This window comes from Alexandromys fortis, unplaced genomic scaffold (genome assembly GCF_014885135.2).
Source record: "Alexandromys fortis isolate MF-2015 unplaced genomic scaffold, M_Fortis_MF-2015_v1.1 scaffold_84, whole genome shotgun sequence".
In the NCBI taxonomy this organism is placed as follows: domain Eukaryota; kingdom Metazoa; phylum Chordata; class Mammalia; order Rodentia; family Cricetidae; genus Alexandromys; species Alexandromys fortis.
Genome location: NW_026068017.1, coordinates 1,650,949 through 1,671,896, shown reverse-complemented (window position 1 = coordinate 1,671,896; position 20,948 = coordinate 1,650,949). Strand labels below are relative to the sequence as shown.

At 51.7% G+C, this 20,948-nt stretch overlaps 2 protein-coding genes across 2 annotated transcripts; one reads left to right on the top strand and one right to left on the bottom strand.

Moving 5' to 3' along the window:
• Nucleotides 1-3,361: 3,361 nt before the first annotated feature.
• Aipl1 (aryl hydrocarbon receptor interacting protein like 1) lies at nt 3,362-16,525 on the bottom strand. The gene is made up of 9 exons (XM_050162878.1): nt 16,295-16,525; nt 15,997-16,222; nt 15,749-15,851; nt 11,076-11,172; nt 10,328-10,507; nt 5,632-5,820; nt 4,631-4,807; nt 4,417-4,558; nt 3,362-3,564 (listed from the first exon to the last, which is right to left on the bottom strand). Exons 1-9 carry the CDS (start codon nt 16,523-16,525, stop codon nt 3,362-3,364), a joined length of 1,548 nt encoding a protein of 515 aa, XP_050018835.1.
• Nucleotides 16,081-20,894, top strand: Pimreg (PICALM interacting mitotic regulator). The gene is made up of 6 exons (XM_050162636.1): nt 16,081-16,148; nt 16,642-16,944; nt 18,487-18,764; nt 19,189-19,284; nt 19,841-19,894; nt 20,227-20,894. The coding sequence occupies exons 2-5, from the start codon at nt 16,675-16,677 to the stop codon at nt 19,872-19,874; spliced, it is 678 nt and encodes a 225-aa protein (XP_050018593.1). The 5' UTR covers nt 16,081-16,148; nt 16,642-16,674; the 3' UTR covers nt 19,875-19,894; nt 20,227-20,894.
• Nucleotides 20,895-20,948: the final 54 nt, after the last annotated feature.

Sequence of the window (20,948 nt, the reverse complement as noted above, 5' to 3'; positions counted from 1 at the left end):
GGGGACTAGCTGACTGTTGAAATGAGTGAAGTGCCCCAGTGATGCCCATGGCCCCATCTCCAGGGCCCACAAAGACTGTGCAGATATGGTCAAGGCAAGAGTCCCAAGGTGGAAACAGTCTTCTGAGCTATCCACGTAGACCCAGAATCATCCCAGGGGTTCCATGAAAGGGAGACAGGAAGTTCAAAGGCACAGAAATGGTGACACACCAGGGGGACAAAGAGACTGGAAGATGCTCCCCTACTGACCTGGAAGGGTGAGTCTGGAGAGAAGACCGCAGACTGGCCCATTCCAGAAGACCTGCCCTCAGACCCAGAAAGGGTGCTGTGTCAATTTCAGCCACTGTTTGTAGTACCCTGCTGTAGGAGCTATAGGACCAACATACCTGCAAAGGATGGGAGAAACACACATGGCTCCCTGGTATCTGGATCTAGGTCTACTCCAGTTAGGACGCAGTTCAAACAGCGGCTCACACCTAGCCCAGACGCCTTGACTAACATGTACTGACTCTAAGAGGGAGGGAGCGTGGCTGAGGAATCCACACAGACCCTGTCTCGGCCTCTCTAACTGCTTCCATGCAGAGACTACTAGAAGGCCGGCTTGCTTCATTACATGAGCTTTACGTTTTTCTCCTTTCCTTTTTCACGCATCATTCCCAGCATGTATCAGCTGCTGAGCTGCCCAGAGTAGCCCACAAAGTCCCAGCCAGAAGTCTGAAGCCTGAGTGCTCATCTAGGATCTACCTTCCGTTTGAGCCTCGGGTTCCCAGACTGTACAAAGCCGGTGGGAACTAGGTTCCCTGAGTCCCCAGTCTCCCAGTGATCTCGTTCTAAGTGCCCCCTTGGCTGTGACCACACTGCAGGCATTAGGGGTGGTCAAGGGAGGTGGAGAATGGCGTCAGACCCCCAGGGACGTCAGGCTGCTTGTTGTCTGCTGCCCCCTGCTGGCTAGATTCTGGGAACGTAGTCTTGTGAAGGCTACCTGTGAGATATGCCCATCCCTTAAATCCCTTAGCCAGGACCTCATAGGAGATTGCTTCCAGAGCACAGAAGGAAACCCAGGCATGCACCAGAGTCCTGGATGGATAGTTGGGGGCATCTTAGCCACTTTCGCATCACCCCCTCCTCACGAGTGAGCTAGGTATAAGATACAGTGGCTTCTGAGCAGGACTTCCATGGCCCCATCATTATCTTTGGGTTCCAGTAGCAATAGGACTCTCTCTCCAGTGTGCCTCCCACCATAGTTCACAGGCGTCCTGGGCTCCCAAATTTCCTACGTCATCAGAAGGGATGATCCCCAACTAGAAGGGTCAGACAGGACCAATCAGGGCCTGTAGATGCCTCGAGGCGTTGGTTGTGTGGGGGAGGCTGTGGGATGTATATTGACAAGTAAGGTGGGATCCTCTCTAACTGAAGAAGGAAAAGCAATGGAGAGGACTCTGCACACAGAAAAGGGATAGCATGCCTGGCAATCCCTGCCTTGGAAGCAGGAGGATCGCAAAGTTCCAGACCGGCCTGAGCTGCACAGTGAGACCCTGTCTCAAAAACAACACAAGGAAGCCCAAAGAAGGGCTAGAAGAAAAGGGGAATAAAAGAAAGGAGAGAGAGAGGAAGAAATGTGAGGGAAGAGAGGGAGGAAAGGGGCAGTCTGGGGCCGTCATTCCTGGCCCTTCATTAAGGTCCCTTGCCAGGGTCCTCCTCTGCTCAGAGCCACACAGGTGCTTTGGCGGTGTGCACCATCCAGGGGTCTCCTGGGCAGCACTGCTGGAGGAGACGGTGAAGGTCCTTTTGCCCTCCCTCCCTGCTCCACAGCTCAGGACTCCGTGGCTTCATCAGGTCACGATGTCCCTTCCTCTGTCCTCTCCTGCCTCCCGCTCCCTCCTCACCACGGACACAGGTGGTCTAGTAGACTCAGACACGCGTCAATTAAAAATGAGCCACCTTTTCTCCTAGGCTAGGGGGGCTGCCATGGGAACCCCTGGATGCCAGGATTGTCCTTGTTCTGGTGACCTGGGGACTAAAGAATCAGGAGAGCTGCAGCGAAAGCCCAGCAGGGAATACACAGCACAGCCACCCTCATGTCAAAGTTGTTTATTGATTTTCAGATTTTCCAGTCAACCTGAGGACAGAGTCATTTGTTTGCTAAGCTTGGGCTGGATGTTAACTACAGGCATGATGGAAAAGGAAGTCACCCCATCCTTACGGAGAGAGTAGCACAGTGGATGCTGGCACTATCCGTCTTCCAGGAGTCCCCAGAGACACCAAGGTCAGTGGCAGTCTGAGGGGTTCTGTGTCTAGTGACTATAAAGTAATTTAAAAAAAAAAAAAAAAAGAACCAAGAGAATCAGAGGCCCAAAATATGGCTACCCAAACTCAGGAAAAGGTGGCGGGAGTCCTTTTTGTAATCAGCACGGATACAGGATATAGCAAGAGGCTGCAGTGGGCACTAACATGGGGACAGGGTGGGAGGAACTACTAGAAAAATAAAACTGGACATAACAGGAAGAGCAATGAGAGAATCAACAAAAACTACTTTTGCTTGAAAACACCATAATGAAAACCAATTGTGAGTGCTAATTAAAAACATTTTTTTTTTCCTTTTGGGACTGGAGAGAAGGCTCAGCAGTCAAGAGCACTCACTGCTCTTCCAGGGGACCTGAGTTTGGTTCCCAGCACTCAGATAGGGCAGCTCACAACCACCTGCAACTCTAGCTTTATAGGATTGCAAGCCCTCTTCTGGCCTCCTTGGATACCCGTGTGCACGTGGCATATATACACAGAGACACATATATACATACACATTAAAATTAATAAATCGTTTTTAAATATTTTAATTTAAAGTAAGGTTGATTACTGCACCCGAACTAAGGAAGGGGAGCTAGCCTGTGCCATTTGTTAATTTGGGGGGGGAGTGCTTTTGATTTTCATGGGCACCTATGACTTTGATCCCACAAAATACATTTATTTATATGTATCTATTTATACTGGAGATCAAACTCAGGGCTCCAGGATTGCTAAACAAGCTCGCTACCACTGTGCTATATCCACAGCCCTCAGAAATTAGTCATAATATAATTTAGTATGAGTATATGCTAAAAAGCAACATCGAGGTCCTTGTTAATTGAACCAGGGATGCTCGGGCTATGCTTGCTGAATGTGGCCCACAGGCTGTGCGACCAACTGCAGAGGAGTCACTGACAGTCTCATGGCAACCAAGGACACCACCGCGACCTGGGGCACCCTGCAGAGCAAGTGGGGCAGCGTGAGCTCAGGGCCCAGTCCACTGCCCCAGTCCTCAGCCCAGCGTTTCAGACAGCAGCTCCTACCCTGGCCAGCCCAGCCCAGCCCAGCCCAGCCCGTGCCTAGCCCAGCATATTCCGGCAGCGCTGCCGCTCCTCCTCCTGCTTGTCCAACAGACGATTCTCCAGCTGCCTCAGTTCCCTGAGCACCGCCTTGCGCATGGAAGGCTCCAGCTCCAGTACTTTCTCGAGGTCCGCCTTGGCCTCCTCAGCGTTCCACACCTCTGCGTGAGCACGTGCGCGCACATAGTAGGCCTTCACGATCCCTGCAGAGAGGAGCGAGCTGCACCCAACCGACCAGCCCAAGAGAGCTCTGGCATCAGACCTCCTGACCTCGATTTCTTTCCAGTGCAGTAACCAATTTCACCTTCAGAATTCTTGTATTGTTACCTCTGAGGACCCAAGCTTTGTCACCATCAGACCCTGTTAATGTGCCTGACCAATCCGAGTGACGGTGAGACTCAGTGCAATAACAAGGGTGGAGTACTTATCGCCTGCAGCAAACGTTGTGCTATCCTGCTTAGTGTTAGTTGTAAACTCCTTCTCAAATACTACCAAAGTCAATTTCACGTTTTTCTTTCAATGTTGATCCCATATTTTTCTCTCAATTGCTGGCCTCCTTTCAAAGCCTGGTTACTACTCCCAAACTAATGGAATAACAGCCACATGCACATTTGAAAAGCATAAAAATAAATAAGATTTTAAAAACCACCTCCCTAAAGCCAATGATCGTGCACACCTGTAAAACCCAGAGCTCTAAAGGCTAAGGTAGGAGGATCACAAGTTCCCAGTGAGCCTGGGCTACATGGCCAGCCTCAGTTTGAAACAAACAGCTCCCACAATAAATATCACCCACCCAGAAGCACCGACAACGCAGTTGCAGGCTTGGGGAAGTCAACAGGTTGAAGACAAGCTTCTGTGCCTCTCACCACAGAAAGGGCCACGTGAGGCCAGTGCCAGTGGCGGTGACCTGGCTGTCTGTATCTCCCCCACCCCCACCTCCATCTCCACCACCCCTGCTCCTTTACCCTCACCCCCCCACTTCTCCACCCCCACTCCTACTCCCCCCCTCCCACTGCTCCCTCACCCCTACCCCGTCACCCCTGCCAGGGTTGCACCTGGGTGATGGCGCAGGATGTCGCTAGTATGCTCCAACACTTCGTAGTACTCCTCCTTCTTCAGCAGACACTGGCAGTAGTTGAGGATCAAGGTGTTGATCATCTTCTCCAACTTCAGCCACTCCACCTCCCAGGGCTTCTCCTGCAAGGCAGAAGTCAGCCACCGGCTGGGTAAGGCTCATCCCAGCCCACCCAGCCAGCGGTCGCTCCCAACCTTAGTCTGAAGATTCCTCAGGCACACGATGGCCTCCTGGTACTTGGTGGCAGCCTGATCGTAGCGACCCAGCTTGTAGAGCCTGTTGCCTTCCCCGTGAAGGAGAGGCACGGCCTGCATCCTCTCTTCATTGTTCAGATTCCATGTCTCCCTCTGGTACTCGCTCGGGGCCTCCACCTAGTCCAGGAGCTACACGTTAGCCAGGAAAGGACCAGCGAGATGACCCCAGCATCCTTCTGAAGCGGTTTGCCATGTCCTACAGTGAGGCACCACACCAAGTGTCGGGTATGCTGGTCAAGACCTTGAGAACAGAGCAAGGAAGCAACAAGATCCAGCCCTGCCCTAAGCAAGTCAGTGCCTTTGGGGAAATTATGAAAAGGCTCCTTTCTTAAGGAAAGTTTACTTCCAGTAGTTGGAAGATTGTCATGAGTGCTCGCTGTGTTAGAACAAGACACTTTTATTGCCATCTGGAGAGAATTTGTCATCATAATAACACAAACGTGTAATGTCTACAAAGAGCGCTTTTGAAGGGATGTTCCTGCACAGTGCACAAACCACACAACTGTTCTTTTTTAGTTTTCCTTACCCATACAGCCCTCAGGTTGAGCTTCAACCTTGGTCATAAGCTGAGTCCTGGCCTGGCCTCGACCTTGAGCCTGGCGCTTCTAGCCTCATGCAGGCTCTCTTACTGTGCCAGACCCAAGTCCAAACCCACAAGTTACAGGAACCAAGAAGGAGGCTGCAACCCTAAATCTTGCAGAAATGGAAGCAGACAGATGACCAATTAAATAAAGATGCTTCAAAAATGAAATTAAATCCCATTTTTCAAATGTTGCTTCCAAATGAGCGTTTTCCTTTGGAGGGGGCTTGCAACTTTCAATTCTGCTGGGGTCCCTGGCCAGCCTCTCATTTACTGGAGAAGCAAGTGAAGTGGGCATGGGGTCAGGAGTCCTCAGGATCCCTCCTGACCTGGGCCAGCCCCTCCCACACCTGGCTCCCACCTGCAGCAGCTCAATCAGGAAGATGAGCGGCTGCGGCTCCTTCTGCAGTTCATCCAGGTCCTCGTAGCCCAGAGTATGATATGCGAACATGTTGGCCAACCCGCACGTGTGCACGTGCCAGCCGGTGGGGTCCTTGCCCTCAGCCACCTGCCGTAGACTGCGAGACAACATAGGGTAGACTCCTGTGTGCTGTAGGAGAGATGAAGGAGCATTGTCTTAGCTGTCTGTTCAGAGCTAGCCAGACCACACTCAGCCTGGGCTGGACCCTTCTCATGGGCACTGCCATCCCAGGACACCTACCAGAACAACTGTATTTCACAGTGTGCACAACCGCGCTAAACCTGTTGGCACCTCTAATCCTTATGACTACCCAGCAAAAGAGTCACTGTGAATATCCCTGTGCTACAGCTGAAGAAAAGAAGCCCAGAAGGGTTAGACCTCAAAGCTACACAGTCAGGCATGACACAGACAGGATTTGAACTCGCCTCTCCAAGTTGTGCCTTTAGCCACACGTTGCCCCTTTATAGCCCTGGGGTCAGCATAATACATTTCTTCCCCCAAGGAGTCCCAGGGCTTCCAGGATGTAGCAGTGAATGGAGCAGGGTCCTAAACCTGAGAGAGCCATTGAATGTGCCAGTGCACGTGTATGTCTGGTCTGATCCAGAGTTGGCCCTTGGGGTTCAGCAAGGCCTGCCCCATACTAGGCCTCAACTCTTTGGTAGAGCCTCAGAGCCTATCTCCACAGAGGTCAAGTTCAGATGGCTATGAAGCCATTCCTGTCCCTCCACTGGTGGAAAGGACAGATGCTAAAGGCTGAAGGTCATTCTCCCTACCCCCACTGGCCCGGATTAGCCCAAATGCCCTGGGCTGACTTCTGAGAGGCACAGCCAGATGGCAGCCGTCTGAAGGATTAAGGCTAGAATAAGGGAGGAAGTATCCTCCTCCCGCCAGCTTGCTTTGGGGAGGAGTCTACTGGGGCCATTTAAGCAAGACCTCAGACAAAGGCTGTATTCTACTAGATACCTGCCAACCTGGCAGGTCTGGTGCCCCAGCCCATGCCCCGGGTTATGGAGTGACATCAGGAGCAAGATAGAACCTAGAAGAAGGAACCAAGTTTGTGGACATTTTCCTAGCACCAACTTTGTGAAAGGGAGGGATCCTGGAGCCCTCCTACCAGGTTACAGGCTGTAGGAGCAGTCATTGTCACCCATGGGCTTTAGACATCTGAGGACTCGACCAATCAGGGAGCCCATCATCATGGTTCCCTCTTTGCTCTGAGGTCAGAGCCTGGCTCAGGCCAAGGCCCTGTCTGGACTGGAAGCTGCCACCTGCAGTGTTACAGACCACATCCACTGACTCTCAGTGTGTTGGGCTTGGTTGGGGCGGGGAGGGGGGTCGTCCGGTTTTTAAATTTATTGCCGGTGTATAAACACAAAGTAGTAACAGAATATTGCAGATCCGTGATGGAATCCAGAACCCAAGTATCCTGCTGCGGCTGCTGCGGATACGGCTGCTAGCCCATTCCCTGCATGAACTTAAAACAGCTGCCCCTACCCATTGGACAAATGGGGACCCAGATCCTGTGGAATCAGAATTTGTTTCTGAGCACCAACAACAGGTCCGAGGTGGAGACAGGCCCTTGGAGGCAGACAGAGGGCCAGGAACTCTCACCCACCCTGCCCCTCTGTACTGGGGGAGAGAGGGAGGCAGCCCATATTCCTGCAAAGATATAACTCCAAGGTGACTGAACAAGGACAGTCCAGGCAGAGTGCAGGACAGGAAGTGACACCCAACGACTGCTTAGCCAGGTCTTCTTGGGCCTGCCCTACTGGTGACTGAATCTATGTAGAACTCTGGTTCCTGAGTAGAGGCTGCCCACAGAGAAGGGGCTGACTAAACGTAGTTACATATACTCTTCCTAGGGCAGGTATTTTAGTTTGGTTTCCATTACTGTGATAAAGCACCATGAGCAAAAGCAACCTGAGGCAGACAGGATTTATTTCAGCTTACAGCCCACCTCCCAATCCATCATCAAAGGCCCCAGGAACTGCTCCTGGAGTGAGCAGCAGCTTGTGGCTTTGCACAACAAATCAATCAACGAATCAAGACTGCATTGACAGCCTTCTGTGCATGAAGCCCACCATGTTAGCAAACATGCACCCTGAGGAGGTGAGGGAGCTCTTGCTGATGACAAGAACTTGTAGACATAAAGCCTGAAGTAGATGCATAGGGGTCTTCCAAGCTCGGGGATGCCTCACTGAGAGCAAAGGCAGAAGGGGTGGTTCTAATCTCACATAACAGAATAAACCAACTGAATGAAGGCCTGACTTGACAGAAAGACATTGTTTAAGTTAAAGGAAATTAAGATTAAAATAATAACAACAAGAGTGTTGCAAAGAAAAGATGCTGGGCTTCAGTATGCTGAGGAACACAGGGGAGTCGTGTAGTGTATGGCATCCCCTAGTGGTAGACGGTTGTACTGCAGTCTGTCTCTGTTAAAAGGTGCAGGTACTGGACAAGAAGGCTAAGGATCCCACTTGGATCTTGCCCCTCTGCTTGTTTGAACCAGAGCAGATTACTTCCTCTCTCAGAGTCATATTTGGAGTAAGGCTCCTCAGTAAAACAAAGGAGTCAACCTTCAACATCCTTCTAGCTCAAAATAATAGCTTCTACCTTTTAATTGCCGTATGCGCACCATGACTTCCGCTCATTTATATCATATCCTGTGACTCCCAAAATAGCCCCGAACACGCCATTTGTTCATTTACAGATGAGGAGACAGAGTAGCAAGAGGAGAAAGAATCTCCCCAGGTCACTCCACACTAATAAAATACGTCTCAAATGCAATCTCTCTACCAAACTGCTCTTTCAAAAGGGTCATTAGATCCCCACGAAATAAAGAGTATCTAACCACCATCCACTGTGAAGATCCAGGGGGAGCCTTGTGATAGACAGCTCAGCTTGTCAACACCTGAACTCACCCATCAATCTCAATCTTGCCTGTGATGATAGGCAGGTACCGTGCGGCCCTCAGTGAGACGTTCACAGAGCTCTCCGTGACTTTAAAACAAAGACTGGGGGTGGGGAGTACTTGCCTGCCATGCTCAAATTCCCAGTCCCTAGTACTACATAAACCAGATGTGGTGGCACACACCTGTAATCCTCACACCTGGGTGGTAGAGGCAGGAGGATCAGAAGTTCAAGGTCATCCTCAGCTACATAGGGATTTTGAAGCCAGCCTGGGCTACATGAAACCCTGGACAAAAACAAATCAGTGAGAAGGAGAAGAAAGAATGAAAGACTTTTCAAGATTTTAGACAGGGCTGGAGAGATGGCTCAGTGGTTAAGAGCATTGCCTGCTCTTCCAAAGGTCCTGAGTTCAATTCCCGGCAACCACACGGTGGCTCACAACCATCTGTAATGAGGTCTGGTGCCCTCTTCTGGCCACACACACACACACACAGAACATTGTATACATAATAAATAAATAAATATTTAAAAAAAAAGATTTTAGACAAAAAGCTCATTTGTCAGAAATACAAGAAATAAAGGAATATATCAGATAATTACATTCAGAAGCAACCAGCAGAATCCAAATGTGCATATCTCCTGGACCACTAACTCAGTTCCCTCCATGACCTTAAAGGGCCAAGAAACCCAGGGAGACAGATACAGAGCCACACAGGTAAAGCCTGTGGTTTTGTTTGGATCCTGCCTGCACACACAAATGCCACTCATTTCTAAAGAATAAATGAGCGAGATGGGGGGGGCGGGTGGTGACCCAACAGGTAAGAGCATTTGCTGTTCCTTCAGAGGAATAGAGCGCAGTTCCCAGTACCCATGCCAGGCAGCTCACAACCATCTACAACTCCAGCTCCAGAGTATTCAACACCCTCTTCTGTACCCCGTGGACACCTGCACTCATGTGAACGGATCTACATAGACACACTTAAAAATAAAAATTAAATCTTGTAAAGGGACTAAATGAGATAGTCAGAGAATCCTGTGTCAGGCAATTAGAGAGTGTGCAGGGGGTGTTTGGGTTCTCTGGAGATTTAACAACGGTGCCGTGGCTGTGTTTTTCAAATGTCCAGTAGCTTCAGAGTCACCAAACCTAGTGTTCCCAGATGAATGGCCACGATGCCTGGAATTTGCCCACGCAGCGTGGGATGAGGAAGGGAAGTGCCCCGGAGGTAAGGAGACTCAAGACAGGGTGATGGGCTGATTGTGCCAGCCTAGGGGGCAGGTTCTTGATAGGCTTCTCCTGACTTTTGCAAGTTCGCAAGTTTCTCTAAGAAGCGCCTGTCTCTCCAAATCACAGAGCAAGACGTTGTAAAGATGACTTATGAGTGACGTAAATATGAACTGAGTCATAGAGCTGGAAAGAATGGGGGAGGGCAAAAAAAAAAAAGCCCGGTGACCACAGACTCCAGGACTCGCTTCACTGAGCAGAAAGAAAAGGGCAGGGGTGACCCTCTCCTACTCCAAGGTCCTCTCCAAAGCTCCCCAGCCACCCATACATTTTATGTCACTTTAAGGCCTGCTTTGCCTGAAGGTCACCACGTTTGTAATGACAGACAATGGGAATTCAGGCTAGAATAGAGAGGCTTGTTTTGCCCTAATTTTCCTGAACCTTGACGGTTCCAGGAAGAGTGTGCTGGGACCAAGTGGGGAAAGAGCCATGCGGCCTACTTACAATGGTGTCGCACCAGAACTCGGCCACTTCCCCGAGCCGCATGGACGTCAGCAGCGTCTCCCACACCTCCAGCTTGAACATGTTGCCGAGGATGATGCTCATGGGCTGGCCCACCTGCCTGCTGTCATCTATCACCGTGTGCTCCTCGTCACACTTCGTGGTTCGGAAATGAAACGTCACCTAGTCCCCAGAACAGAGGGCTCTGGTGTAGAGATACCTCCCGAATTCCAGCGGCGGCCACCCAGCCACCTCAGGTCCCTGGGGCTCTCCTCAGAGTCAGCTCATCCACGCCTGATAAGCTAAGGTGCGTCAGACACACCCTACAAGTGCCCACAAGGAACCCATTTCTTTCTAGCATAGCCCGTGCCCATCTCTCACTACCAAGAGTCAAGAATTCCTTCCCCCAATAAGCTCAACTGTCCAGGGATGCGTCCATCCACCCTGGGAGACCCATCAAACACAGGGGGACAAACACCAGAACTCCTGAGATTCCTTCCTATTCACTTGACATTTGGAGCTCTGGAAAATCGCCCACCCCCAACCCCTTAGTCCGCACTAACGCTACCCCAAAAACTACCCCCCAAAATAGCCTGTTTATAAACCTCAAAGCAGGGCAGCCAAGGTGCATAGGGTGGGCAATTTCAGAAAAGGCCTGCCTGGCTGGATTAGGGCTGAACCAAAAGCTATTTGCAATGCCCTGGGCACAGCTGGAAACTCAGAAAGGGACCATGGGGGGGAGGTTACTCACCCGGGAGCCAGAGATGAAGTTAGGGAGTTCTCCCACTCCCCCATGCAGAATGGTCTTCTTAACACCCTCCACGTTGAGGAGCAGAGAGACGTCCATGCTGCAGGGATGAGAGAGGTCTGTGCAGACTTAGATAATCCTACGGACACCCAGTTAGAAACTGACTAGATAATCCCCCACAGGAAAGGACGGTTAAGCAGTTGGCACCTGGAGGATTTCCTGGCAGGGAAGGGACACGGGAGGAAGGTAGGACGTCTGGCCACTACAAACTCCATTGAGTCTGACACCCACAGGCTTTGCTTTCTTTCGACCTCAGCAAAAGAGGTCAGCTGATGTTTCCGTGAGGAGGGAGTGGAGGAGGAAGGCAGTGGGACTACCCAAGGGGAAGGGGAGTGGAGGCCCAAAACCACCACTGTCCCTCCCTCCTGCACCTGCAGTGCCAACCTTGTCCAGTCTCTGTCTCTTAGCACTTCCCTGGGAGCTGGGAGAAGTAACCAGAGGGCAGCAGCGGGGTTCTGACTTTGGGGTAACTAAGAGAGGTTGGAACAGTTCTGAGAGAAATTAAGGCACTCCTAGCACTAAGCTTCTGCCTCCACTCTAAGGTCTGGCTAGGCCTCAGTCCTGGGTCGTGCGAGACGTTTAGGAGACCCCCCCCCCCACCCCCTTGGGAGACGAGAAGAAAAAAATGCAATGTGAAGACTTAGTGTTTGGCGCCACCTTGTGGCCACCTCAGATTCTCATGCTTCGAGGCTAATAATGGACTCCGAGCACCCCAAAATCAGTCTCTTCTGGACGTTGACTCGTGACCAAGAGGCAGAACACTGACCTTGCAAAGGGGAGACGTTATAACTTGCATAAAATTCCTTCATCAGAGGAAGGCCTTACGTGTCTCCAATCCACCATTCCTCAATTCCCCTCTCCAGTAAGGCCTGGGTCCTGGGGTTCCCTATCTTCAGCACCCTCAAAAGTCTTGATTGCCATAAAGAGTCCTTGCCTTAAGAACCAATCTAGGCAAACTGGTCAGACACAGAGGATGAAGCCTAGAATTCTAGAAAGCCCTCCCTGAGTGCCAGGTCCCCAACTCAGGACTTGTTTCTATCCCAGTCTTGGGGAGCAAGTAATACGGAAGGCGCAGAGGCCTCTTCCTCTTCCCCGCCATCTTTCTCCAGCCATGTGACAGCCTAGAGGGGCATGTGTGTTGAGGAGGTAGAATGATCAGACAGGGACATCACTGCCATGACCATGGGGTGAGGGGAGGAGAACCTAGGCCATGGCAATGGGTGGGATGGGGGAGGAGAACCTAGGCTATGACCATGGGTGGGGGGGGAGAACCTAGGCCATGGCCATGGGGTGGGGGAGGAGAACCTAGGCCAGGGCCCAGCCCTGACCCTAAGCTCCCTGCAGTGTTCTCCCCTGCTATGGAGGATGGCCTGTGAGTTGCCTTATGATAACTCTCTTTATAACACAGCTTCTCTTTGGGGCATTTCTCCCTCCTGATCAGATGCACAATGGGAAAGAAGGACCCAGCCGTGCTCCTTTCCAAGCTTGACACTTTGCTACTGTTTCCATTTGGTGCTTTGCAGAGAGTCAAAAGGCCCACAGCAAAGGGAAGGGGCAAAGGGATTCCAGGGACCAGGTTTCACTGCTGGGGAGAGAGCGTCCATTGCCTGTTCAGGCCACAGACTTCAATCTTTTCAAAGCCTTTATTGGACCAGAGTTCTGGTCACCTGCTCTTCTCTTCAAAGCCAGCTGACTTCCCACCCTGGATCTATTCTAAGCTCCTGCCCTAACCTGGGTCTCTGCTCCTGGCCCCCACCCTGGCCATGCCCTCTGCTTCTCTCAGCCTTAGTCCTGGAATGTTGCAAGGTTCTTGGCATCCCCCTCCACCCAGTGCCTCAACTAGAATGTCACATATTTGGAAAAGCCACCCACCCTCCCTGTGTCCTTTTCTCTTCCCATGGCCCCTGACTCTTCAAGTCCGTAGCATCATAACTGCTGGATGTCAGTTTTTTTTCTGTGAGATGTGATCATTCCGGGGATGGGAATAGTGAGTGAAAGCTGGGGGAGAGGGAGCTGCTGGAGCACCCCTTCCCTAGCTCCCTCCTCCAGAGGCTAAGCCCCACTTGTGCCCCTTGCTGCATTGTCCTCCTCCTGTGGAGCAGGAGACCCTGCACCCACCACTCATCAAAGAGATACGCCTGTGTGGAGCCCCCTCCAGCCACTCCCATGCAAGGCTGAAGGGAGCAGCTTCCCATTCAGAAGAAAATACTTCTTCTGCCTTCTTGCGTTGCCATGGAGACTTCCCTTCATTAACCTGATCTGCCAGTTATGTCTCCGAGTGGTGAAAGGGGAGAGAGCAGCGGGCATTGAGAATACTCTCTACACACACACATGCACGCATGCACACACTCCAGATGCTCAGCAAGGATGTGTGACCCGAAGACAGGAACACAGAGCCCAGAGTCACGAGACCTAGGGTCTCGCCTGTCTGAATCTCCAGTTTCGTCAGCGGTAATGGGAATAAAAATAGAGCCGACTTCCCAGAGCTGCAGCTAGAACAGAGAAGGAAGAACGTCGATGCACTCGGCTGAGGGTCCGACACGTGATAAGGGCTCAGAAAATATAAGCTATTATTGTGAATGCCTTGACCCGCCAGGCACTGCGGCAGGTGCTGAGGAGATGAATGTAGCAAAACACTCTTTGCGAGATCCGTTCCCAGTGTTTCATCTTCATTGAGACGCCGCCTCGCTTTGACCCCTGTCTTCACAGGAACCACTCTCTTTCCCTCCGTCTGATTCACTGGGTGTATTCTCTTATTGTGATCACAAATGCAAGAGACACAAGCAGTCTGAGATTCCTGGTAAATAGTCCCAAGGAGGAGAAGCCGGCGGACAAAGACAACAGGCTCTTGAGGGCCGCGGCTTGCAAACCACAGCCTGCACCCGTTGCTCATCGGCCGCAATAAAGCCTCTCAGCACATCATGCAGTCACAAGCCATTCTCTGAAGACTTTATCTGGGGTTGCATATGTGTGTGTGTGTGTGTCAGGTTTCTTACAGAGAGTGGCCTTGAACATGATTTGCCATGTGCAAACACCACAAACACACACTCACAAAGACACACAAACAGACAGATGCAAGCATACTCTCTGCGTGGCCAGCTCTTGCCCTGGGTCTCAGGTTTGGATAACATGTGGTTCTCTGCCTGATTGTTGAAGTTGATCTGGAGATGCTCATCTCTCCAGGAATGCTAAACTTGAGTCCCGGGGAAGTAAGAAATGGACATTTGTCAAGCTCCTTTTAGCACAGAATTTAATAACTCACAAGTTCCCACTTGTAAGATTAGGGAGACCATGGCTGGGGGGTGAGATCAGGAAAACCAGGGGGGTTCCAACTTGGGTTTGTTCCCTTTAAGTAACCAGCAGGAGGTGATAGGACCCAGGAGATTGCTGGCTTTAGGAGTCAGGGGAGAGATCCAGGCTGGGGAAGGAGGTGTGAGGGCTGAGAAGCATCAGTGAGGGGGTCAACCCTGGTCCACAGAAACTCTGCTCTTGCGTAGATCGTGTCTGGGTCCTTCACCCTGCTGCACATTCACACTGAGTGAAACGTGGCCAACCTACACTCTGCACCTCCGCTACATCATAGAGTTGTGTGGCATTGGGAGTAAATGGGTTCGTGAATACACAGGGGCCGTTCTTGAAAGTGCTGCATAAAAATCAATCATTGTCACAGGGAGGGTTGAGAGGTGAACACAGATTCTCAGGGAGAGGGTCAGACAATCCGGACACCAGCAAGAGGCCTGAAGAGTCTCTAGGAGTCCTACCCCAGGCTTAGGCAAGGGACAGGAAGAGAGAGGAGCGATAATGCTTCTTGGAGAAGGTAAGTGGGCCCCATTGTGCTGGCACACCCGGGACCCTTGGTTTCAATATTGGGGAGATTGAGCCAGGAAGGAAGAAAAGAAGGAAAGGAGGACAGGAGGGAAGGAAGGAGGGAGGGAGGGAGAGAGGAAAGAAAGAAAGAAAGAAAGAAAGAAAGAAAGAAAGAAAGAAAGAAAGAGGAATGGCTCAGTCCTTAAAAGCGCTACTGTTCTTGCAGAAAGACCTGAGTTTGGTTGTAAGCACCTACATGGGGTGCCTCACAACCATCTCCAACTCCAGCTCCAGAGGATCTGACTTCTGCCTTACACCCCACCCCAACCCTGCAAGCATTCACAAACACAAATTCGCACAGAGATGCATAATTAAAAACAAAAATAAAACCTTTAAAAATTAAAAAAAAAAAAGTCAAGACTGCAAAAATAAAAGCAGGTACATAGGAGAAAGCAAACCATGCTGTTTTGGGTGATAGTGGTGGTGGTGCTGGTTAGCTTCCTGGAAGACTAAGGAAGCGATGGCTGGGGCAAGACCAGGCAGAGGAACTGACCTAACGGATGGAGAGGGGGATCTAGAGTCTGTCCCCTCCTCTGAGATGTGCTTTCTTGGGCGCCAGCCGGGTGGTGAGTTTGAGGAACTGACAGGGGCAGGACGGTCTCTCAGGAAGGAAGAGGATCAGGCGGGGAATTTGAAACAAAACTTCCCAAGGAACGCAGCGCTCAGCAGTTCTGTCCAGCCTAACGCTCTGACAAAACTTTTGAATGCGAGAGGTGGGGTAAAGGGCTGGAAGGGGTGCCCTGGGTGACCGTGTCCCGCGACCCCGCAGCATCCCGCAGAGAAGCCTGACCTCAGGCTCTGGGGAGGGTCTGGGCGTGCGATGGACATGGAAGAGGGTAGCCACGCCAAACCCTGCAACCAGGAGGTGACAGCAGTCAGACCGAGACCGCCGGACCTTCTGGACCCTTTGCAGCGACCCAGGCGGGGGTCCCGAGCGATGTATGGGCGTGGCCCGGCCAATCCCAAAGCACGATTTATGGTCACGAGAGAAACAGACCAATCGGAATCCAGGGGCGGTGGCGGCGGAAAGCTGATAGGGCCAATGAGCAGCGAGTACCCGGCCGGGGTGGGGCCGCGCGGAGTTTCAAATCGAGTGCAGTGGGCGAGGAGCGGGTGTTGGTCTTCGGATCCCGGCTATCAGGCAGGGAGGTGAGTGCGGGGACATTGAGGGCTTGGGGAGGGGGTCTCACGAGGGCTTGGGGAGGGGTTCTCACGGCCAGCTCCTAGAAGGGAGCGGGCCAGGGGTTTTGGATAGGACCTGCAACGCAAAGGGGGTATCTGGATATTTAAAGCACCCATCGGATCCGAGGCCTTGGAAAGATGGCCAGGGTCTGCTCCTCAGAGGAGCGCGAATTTATGAAAGAGTCGCTTGCTAATGGTGCCCTGCATAAGCGCCGAGGATCGGTGACCTCTGTGGCTCTCCGTTGAGCCTCCGTGAAGAAGGCTGGGATGGAAAGACAATTTGCCCCCTTGCAGTCGAGGCAGGGGCTGACCGTGACGCATGGTCGTCTTTCTGGCATCCACATATTGCGCAAGAAGTTTACCCCAAGAGGTTCCATTTCATCTCTTTCCCAGTTCCCAGAGTCTCTGATGCCTGGGAATTTGACCAGAGAGTACTTTGATGACCTTTTGACCTCCCCAGGATCTAGCGGGCAGAGGAGACTGGACCAAGCACATGGCGTCCCAGTGGCAGGGCATGACGGCCTCCATGCGCAGACGATCGCTCCTAAAGGAGGAACATCTAGAGAAGGGGGTGACCCGGTCTGCTGAGGGCCATCTGGGCTCCCTGTGCAGACAGTTTCAAAGGAGGCTGCCACTGAGAGCCGTCAGCCTCAACCTGGGGACTGGCCCCTCCTGGAAACGCCTGGAAACCCCAGAACCAGAGCAGCAGGGTCTTCAGGGTGCAGCTCGCTCAGCCAAATGCGCCTTGGGTGCTATGTCCCAGGTAACAATGACACCACTAGCCATCTGTTTACAGAAGTGTCCTGGGTGTTAAAAATGGTCCTTGGCAGTTTCCCCCTCAGCCCCGCCCCCTCGTCCTGGCACATAAGTTTCCCAACAAATCAGTGGGTGAGAAAGGTCATGGAAGAAACTGATGCTCTCCATGTAAGGTAACCTGCTGTGCCCTATGATAGGAAATTGCAAGAAATGGCTAACTATAAAGAGATATCAATCTCAAGCTTCGTGGATAAAGCCTCCCTAGAATAGATCACCCTTCCAAGATAACACAGGAAAGCGGAGGTCTGTGGAGACACAGGACCAGCAGGATGGTGTGAGTCCAGCCGGGATGCTGAAGGGGCCTTGGTGTGAGTCACAGTGAAGGGGGAGATGCTATGTGCTGACCCCCGTCTAAATCTCCCAATCAGACTACTTACTATGGCTTGGCTGTCAGCTACTTGGTAGGAAAAGGCAAAGGAGCTGGGCTTGCAGAAGGATGCAACTTCTCGAGCCGTTCAGAAGGCAGGTTTGAGGGGTGGTGTTCGGATGCAGTGTGCCCAGGAGCCTTCCAGGCAGTTGTCTTTTTAAGTATTTATTTAAATGTTTATATCTATTTATGGGAGGAGCATCCACGTGGTGGTATTCATCTGGAAGTCAGAGAACAATGTGCAGGAGTGGGCTCTCTCCCCTCCACCATGTGGATTCTGGAGATCAAATGATGGCAAGAACCTCGACCTGCTGAGCTACCTCACTGACCCCAGGTCTCTAAACCTAGAGCTGGAGATGAGGGCAGGTGGCCCCTGGAGAGAACGGAAGCTGTAAAAATGAACAGACCTCCAGGGAGAGAAGGGGTGGGCATCTTTCTGGGCATTTTGATGGCATGGGGAGAGAACAGAGGCTCCTGGCAACTCTCCAGAGAGGCCTCCTGGCCAAAGTCTAGCTCTGACTTGGAAGAGCCCTAAGATTGCTTTCAACAGCTATAACTCAGAACGATGAAATGTGACATCTTGTCTAAGGCCACCCAACTCATCAAACTTACCTCGGGCCTTGCTCCAACTTCTGGGCTCTGGTTTGCCAAGACAAAGTCAAGCTAAGCAGAACCGTTTGATCCAGCCACGTGTAAAAGATCCAAGGTCTGGGACTTGGTGCTACAGAGTGTAGAGGGCCATAGAAGGGGTTAGAGCAATTAAGTGTTGTGATCACAGCTATCTGATATATCATTGAAGGGTCTGTGTGGACTAAGATGGAGAAGGGAGGAGAAGGAATAAGACCAGAGTGGATGGCAAGTGAGCCAGTGTTCAGGAAACTGAACCTCCCTCACTTTCTAGGTTAGTCTCTGTCTAGAGGGCTTAGTTGTGGTGTGATCTTGCTGCTACCTGCCATGTCCCTGTGCTGGGTCTCTGGGAAGATCTTGCAGAGAGTACCATCCCACAGGGAATCATACTGTCACTCTTGAGACTAACAGCAGACTGTGTCTGTGGGCTAGCTGAAGGCTGGCAGCCCACCTTGTTCCTATCTGTGCTCACCTTCCCACATGAACCCATCACAGAGAATCCAGGAGTCGTGCCAAAGCGGCACCAAGTGGCTGATGGGAACACAGGAGAAAGTGAGGAGAAAACGAGAAGCCCAGAAGGACCGTGGGTCCCCACCACCCAGTCTGAACCAGAAGAACACTCGGCTATGCAGGGCCAACCGGGATGCCAGAATTGGGGGAAATCCTCGCCTCTCTGGCCAGATGGGTTCACACGGCCATCGACGCCAGCGGCTAAGGAGGGAGGCTGCCCTCCGGAGCCCCTGCTCCTCCACAGAACCTCTCTGCTCTCCCAGGCAAGTAGTCTCTGAGCCCAGCATGATTTCCCTTCCTGTCCCACAAGTCTCCTCAGTACTACCTGAGCCGAGGACACCCTCCCTGATCTGTCACATCCTTTTCCTGGCCCAGGTCTGCCGCAGAGCTAGTCAGGAACTGAAAGGGGGGAAAATCTCTCTAGTCCTCTCTCCCCTACCTGTAAAGGATTAGGAGATGAGTCCCACTCCATTCTAGACGGGGGACATCTAGAAGCCTGGGGCACAGTTTTGAGGGCAACAGTAGCCTTCGTCTGACTGCAAAATCTTTCCCCATGGCGCAGTCTCACAGGCTTGCATGTCGCACGCCACAGCGAGGCTCTAATGGGGCTTTCCCAGTCGGCCAGGGTTGTCTAAGTCCTGCTCAGGGCTCTCGCTAACCCCTTCTGTGGCATCTCCTTGTGTTCAGTGAGTCTGACAGTGACCTAGAGCCTGTGGGAGCTGGAATCCAGCATCTTCAGAAGCTGTCCCAAAAGCTGGACAAAGCCATCAAGGCTGAAGAGAGGTGAGCTGCATCCTGGGATCAGGGTGAAAAGGCCATGGGCCCCTTGAACCATACTGTATTTCTAGGAAGTGCTGTTCCAACACCAGTCTGCCACATGGTCAAGACCAGTCCCTGACCCTCTATGCTCCAGTCTCTTGGGATGATGGTGAAGGATGCAGTATGAGCCCTTCAGGCCTTGAACTCACCTTTGCCCATCACCTTGAATTTCATGTGTGGCTGGGTACCTGCTTCTTGAGAGGCCTTCCCTTCCTCCACTACCTTTTACGGCTCCTCTATACCCTGTCTACCATGTACTTGGCAAAAGCAACATGGTTACTGTGGAGCCCCTGGTCTATCTGCTCAGGCTTACAACCATGAAGACATTGCCTTGTTCTGGATCTTCCCTAACTTGGAAACCGTTCTCTCCTATTTGTATAAAGGGTTTTTAGGCCATATGTCCCCTGTGGCCATGTTCCCACCATGTTTCCAGGTTCTGGTCTTGTCTAGTCTGGGCTGGGATGCCTTCGGAACACAAAGCATCCAGTTCATCAGTCCCCACCCCCTTCTCTATTCCTAGTGGTGACATGACTGTCTCCCTTATCTGTGAATGAGGACAGCAAGCATCCTACAGGTAATATCCCCTCCCTCTTTCTCAGTCTCCTCCTCCTCTCTCACCTCCTCCTTCACTACGTGTAAATGTGCATGCATGCTTGCAGGAGTGCTAAGGAAGTGAATGGATCAAAAAAAACCCCGCAGGGTGGGTGGGTAAAGAGCAGAGTAGGGAGTATCTGGGTCTTCTTCCCTCAGCCAAAGCTGCTCCCCTTCCTGATCACATCAGAACCCTGTGATTTCAAAGGACTGGAAGCTGCCTTCCAACCTTTTGGATCTGGAGAGGAGGGCTATAGCTTCCTACATCCCTTGCCTTGAGATAGGGAGAAGCCCAATGGGAGCTCTGTCTTACAGGAAACAGGCCCTGTCCAGCCATCAAGCCATCAGAATGTCTGTGCCACCCACCCCATGAACTTCCAGGAGGAGGTGCAATTGGGCTCATCAGCATCCCCAGACCGCTGCTAACAAGGACTTGACTAACATGGGATCCAGAATCCTTCTATTTCAACTATATCTGGGCCCGTTGGTAACCACTGGCCACAGCCTGAGTGATGCAGGAAGACCTTGAAGAGGTGGTGAGAACTGCCCATGCTCTCCTGGGGACTCATAGGCAACCTGCTCTCCAGTCTCAAGTGGCCCATCCATATTAGGAATGTACCTGAAGATGCTAGGCGGTTCTGAGCCTTGTAACTAGGACCAAGGCCCTGCAGGAGTCATCCCATGAAACCACCCCCTTTATTCCCAGTGCAGAGGTTCTTGGGGAACCCACTTTTATCCCCGCTCCCACAGGGCTCCACGGGAAGAAAGGAGATATTAGTAAACTGTGCAAGCCTGAGCTCTTGAGGCCTACCTATCAGCTCAGTGTGAGGCACTGTGGGCGTGCTGAGAGGGGAACACTGGTCAAGACCAGTTTCTGCTCTTTGTAAATTATTTAAGAAATCTGCTGTCTTTTTACTAGAAAGATACCAGTGTGTCAGTTTCCCAGATCACATTGCTTTTTCATAATAAAAACTTGTCTTTGACACTTGGCATTTTTGTTACATGCACGCTCTGACCACACTGAGTGTACAGCCGTC

Bases quoted from the DNA above. Each gene is read 5' to 3' on its own strand.
- Aipl1 (XM_050162878.1), bottom strand. From the start codon at position 16,525: ATGTGGATGCCAGAAAGACGACCATGCGTCACGGTCAGCCCCTGCCTC. The intron at 15,852-15,996 runs GTCTGTTTCTCT...TCCTGGTTGCAG, and splicing joins CCGCCCCTGGATTCCGATTG to GGTTTGGCGTGGCTACCCTC. The intron at 10,508-11,075 runs GTGAGTAACCTC...TCTGGGGACTAG, and splicing joins ACTTCATCTCTGGCTCCCGG to GTGACGTTTCATTTCCGAAC.
- Pimreg (XM_050162636.1), top strand. From the start codon at position 16,675: ATGGCGTCCCAGTGGCAGGGCATGACGGCCTCCATGCGCAGACGATCG. The intron at 16,945-18,486 runs GTAACAATGACA...AACCCATCACAG, and splicing joins CCTTGGGTGCTATGTCCCAG to AGAATCCAGGAGTCGTGCCA. The intron at 19,285-19,840 runs GTGAGCTGCATC...CTCTATTCCTAG, and splicing joins GCCATCAAGGCTGAAGAGAG to TGGTGACATGACTGTCTCCC.